Source organism: Carya illinoinensis, chromosome 3 (assembly GCF_018687715.1).
Source record: "Carya illinoinensis cultivar Pawnee chromosome 3, C.illinoinensisPawnee_v1, whole genome shotgun sequence".
In the NCBI taxonomy this organism is placed as follows: domain Eukaryota; kingdom Viridiplantae; phylum Streptophyta; class Magnoliopsida; order Fagales; family Juglandaceae; genus Carya; species Carya illinoinensis.
The window spans coordinates 53,529,291-53,533,832 of record NC_056754.1 but is presented as its reverse complement, the minus strand read 5'-3'; the positions used below and the strand labels follow the sequence as shown (position 1 = coordinate 53,533,832).

General features: G+C 37.6%; 1 protein-coding gene across 1 annotated transcript; it reads right to left on the bottom strand.

Moving 5' to 3' along the window:
* Positions 1–270: 270 nt before the first annotated feature.
* On the bottom strand, positions 271–592 carry LOC122305308 (metallothionein-like protein type 2). The gene has a single exon (XM_043117726.1). The coding sequence runs from the start codon at positions 525–527 to the stop codon at positions 291–293; it is 237 nt and encodes a 78-aa protein (XP_042973660.1). The 5' UTR covers positions 528–592; the 3' UTR covers positions 271–290.
* Between the last annotated feature and the right edge of the window lie 3,950 nt (positions 593–4,542).

Sequence of the window (4,542 nt, the reverse complement as noted above, 5' to 3'; positions counted from 1 at the left end):
ATCTGCTCTATTTTCATAGCATTTGAGAGATAGTTCATTGGCGCTTCCCCATGCCCCCTCCTTCTTATCACAGATTTTACAAGTCCCCCACCCCTTCCTTTGATAAATTTCCCAAGTCACACAGTCCCAAACTCAAGCACAGATGAACAAAAGAAAACGCTTTGGTAGCAGCCGACGGACCTACACCGATTTGAGAGAGACGAAAGAGCGGGAGAGATGAGAGAAATCAAATGCTAGTTATTAGTTTATTAAAGGCAAGGCCATCTCTGCTTCAAAGGCTAAGATTTCTCTCATTTACAATTGCAAGGATCATAGGTGCAGTTGCATCCGCACTTGCTGCCATTCTCAGCACGAACGGCCATCTCAGATCCCTCAAAGTGTGTCTTCTGGGGAGCAACACCAACGATAAGAGTCTCTGTGGATGTTGTCTCTGTGTAGCCCATGTCAGGGTACATCTTGCATCCTCCACAGCCGCTGCCGCAGCTACAGCTAGAAACGCAACCACAGTTTCCTCCGCAGCAAGACATTTTCCGTTTTCAAGAAAGATGGAAATTAGAACTGATGAAGATGAGCAGTAAGTATCAAATAATCAACCTCTGTAGAACCACAGAATTACAAACTATTAATATGGCCGAAATATATAAGACTAGACAGACTCCAATATTAAAGCAGACAAACGTAATAGAAACTAATAATGATATACGACCTTCGTGATCAATGCTCCATGATACGACGATCGAGTTAAGGGTATGCTATGGAAGGAGTAGGAGCCACAACGTTACCAGCAGGCATGTCCCTCCTGATCCTCTGGTCGTTGTTTGTTGAAGCCGGAGCGAGAGTGGGACTTGTGGGAGGGCCGCCGTTGGGAGCAGTTTTGAGTGAGTTGACAGAAGTGTCACCCGCTATGGCGTGTTCACTACCGATAGTTCCGGAGCCGAAGGGGATGCGTCTGTCAGGCGCCGACGGAGGGACATATCCTTTCTTCAGTGAGCCCTGTAGAAGCGGGGCTGCATTCTGAGCACCAGCTGCGAAGATCAGCTTTCGGCCGCTGATTGTTGAACCGGATATGTGGACGACCTGATTTGCAGCCATTAATGGAGGGACAAACGCGTCCAGCGTCGTAAGGAGGAGCACCGTTGTTAACAATACAAGAAACATTGCGCAAGGTTACACGAAGAAAGAAGAAGAAGAAGATGATGAAGAAGAAGGCGGCGGCGCAGAACGAAGGAGTGGGAGGAATGGTAAGTACTAGGGTTGCAAACGAGCCGAATCGAGTCGAATTCGAGCTGGGGTCAAAAGCTCGTTTAGCATATATATCCGCTCGAACTCGACTCGAGCTCGAAAAATATTGAAAATTTCTGATCGAGCTCGACTCGTATAAAATAAATGATGATCGAACTCGACTCGAACTCGAGTATAAAAATTATACGAGTTTATACGAGCTCGAGTAGCTCGACTCGAGCTCGGTTAAAATCTGATCTACAATTTTTTTTTTTTTTTTTTGGTTGGCTGAAGCACAAATGAGATTTTTTTTTTTTTTTTTAAATAAATGAGATTATTTCTTTTAATCAATTTTAACTAGATATCAATGTAACATTAATTCATTGTCACTTTCCAATACATATGGCATCAAGAATGCCTAATACATCAAAATCATTTAAAAAATTACATAATTAAACTATTAATTTAATATTAAATATTCGATTATCATTGATATAATATTAAATATGGCCAAATAATCAAAATATGATTAGTTAAGAAAGTGTCGCAATCAATTAGAGTTGTTTATTTTTATAAAATTTTTATATTTGACTCAATAATTCTTTTATGAACTAGATAAATTATTATTGTAAAATAATAAAACATGTTACTTATACATAAACTTAAAATAACAACATATATTATTTTTTATATATATTACTTATACAAAGTATAAAAAATAATATACATAGCATATAAAATATATATAATAAAAGAATACATGTAAGTATATATGTAAATATATATATATAAATATTACAAGTATTGTAACGAGTTCAAAACGAGTCGAATCGAGTTTATACGAATATTGTTCACGAGCCTAAACCGAATCGAGTCGAGATTATACGAGTTTTGCTCGTTTAATATTCGAACCAATATTAATGTTCACGAACAACTCATTTATTAAATGAACTGAGTCTGAGTCGAGTTTATACGAGTCGATCTCAAATTATTTAAGAACGGCTCTGTTCATTTGCAGCCCTAGTAAGTACTATATATACAACTATGCAGAATTGAGGACGCGGCGCCATTTTGTTGGGAACCCACCGCCTCTGACGTGTATATTTTTATTTAATGAAGTTAAATTGCTTATAAAGAAACAAAAGGACAGCGCGCCGTTTTCAAGGACCCTTACCCAACAAGTTGTTGACCAGTGTAGTATAACAAGAGTGCTAGACCGCCACCGGGCGCTGAACAGAAAATCTGGTTTGGGGGGTAAGTCACAAAAAATAATTTAGAGGAGGTCAATTACTAATTTTTATGTAGTTTACTTTATCAAAACACTTATAAAATTTTAATTTTCATCAGATTTTAAAAAAAAGTAGCTGTCCAAATGTTTCGGTTTAGCAGGGTGTACACAAGTCATATCACTCGACTCTTTTGGACGAATGTAGGTAAGTTTCTTCCTTCTATTTCTCAGTCTTGGTTTTTAGGTTTGTTTGAAAGCTAGCTCTGAGATGGTACTTCCTAGTCGGCTGCCGGGTTCGTACCGTCTGACGAAACAGTTAGGTTTCGTTTGATTAGATAATTTAAATAATAGGAAATGAGATGATTTATTAAAAATTAAATAAAATATTATTATAATATAATTTTTTAATATTAATTTTATTTTAAAATTTAAAAAAATTAAATTATTTATTATTTTATATAAAAATTTTAAAAAATTATAATAATAAAATAAAATAAAATGAGATAGTTTGATAAACAAACAGAACCAATTATTTATTATTCATTTTTTTTTTTGTTTTTAAAACCTTTTTATTTTCAAAATATTCAAATTGATTAATAGTAAATTTTAGAAATATTTTAAAAAAATAAAATAAACTAACGATAACTTTAAACAATATAGTTGAGAAACTAACTAGCAATATTTTCCTTTTGAGAACTTTTGTAATCCGGTTTTGGTTGTAGGTAGCATGCATGCATTGGTTTCCTGATACAAGGATATATAGTGAATTAATAATTAAAATAAATCGTTGTATTATCATATGCCACTTCTCTTAAAAGACAAAAAGAGCTATCTTATTTTTGGTTTAAAGGATTAATTGAGCTTGAATATTGATCTCATACGTGACATGTTATTGTGGATCAGTTGCGTGCTGACGTCACTGCATGGCTCTTTGCTGGTAAAGGCTATGCCGATGATCTAGTGTATATATGACAATTAATCATCTACACTTATGACGTGGTCGGAGATTTCGTGTGGCCCGGAAACTACAAGCGTTTCATTCCGTCACTTTGTACGTCATGATCTAGTTCATATATGTTAAATTCTCTAAATAACGCATTATTTGCTTATAACTCATGGCCTTTAGGCCATGCGTTGCTGCCATTTAATTGGAAGTTTAAGAGTCGTGTAAGGTAAGCTATATATAATCCCTCTATTTTAGTTTTTGGGATCCATCTAAATTGAAGAAAAATTTTCTTTTTTATTCTCTCTTAAAATAGTATTTAAGCTGTGAATTTATTAAGTGTTAATCTAATTTTATATTACGTAGTACACTTTACTATTAAGTAGAAACACTTGAGATTTGTCGATCTGGAAAAACTTGTGGAGCAACTTTATAAGTTGAGATTGAGATATTTTTCGCTGTGTTTTCTAACATTGGTATTAGAGCTTTTATAATTGCTTCCAGTTTCTTTTTTGCATATGCATGTAAACTGTGATTGTGTCATTTTATTTTTTTTATGTTGTTCGTGCACATGTGGTGTTGCCATGTTTAAAAAAAATAAAAAACTTTTTCTGTTTGAGCTGAGCCACAGTGCAGCGGTGCTGCGCTCACCACCACACACGGTGGTGCAGCACGCACCACCTATATGCGTAGGGGTGCAGCGCGCACCAAAGGGTGCTGCGCTCACCACCCACACACGGTGGTGCAATAAGCACCACCTCTGCACTCGGTGGTGTAGCGCGCACCACCTGTACGTGGAGGTGCAGCGCGCACCAGAAGGAGCCCACGGTGCACGGAGCACCGTGGGGGCACCACAGCGGTGCTGCAAGCACCGCCTCAGTGCTGCGTGCACCAGAGGGGTGCTACTAGCACCGCCTCGATGCTTCGCACACGAGGATGGTGCTGCATGCACCAGAGAGGTGCTGCGGCAACACCCAGCTTCCCCTAGAAAGCTGCTTTTGACGAAAAGCGGCGCCAATGGATTCCCTAAACGGCAGTCAGAGCTGGCTGTTTTTGGAGTTACTATTCATGTGAACAGTAACATGCAGAAGGAAGAAGATGACTAAATAGTCATCTGGATTGGCTGGGTTGGGCTTGGGCCCTTTGGCTC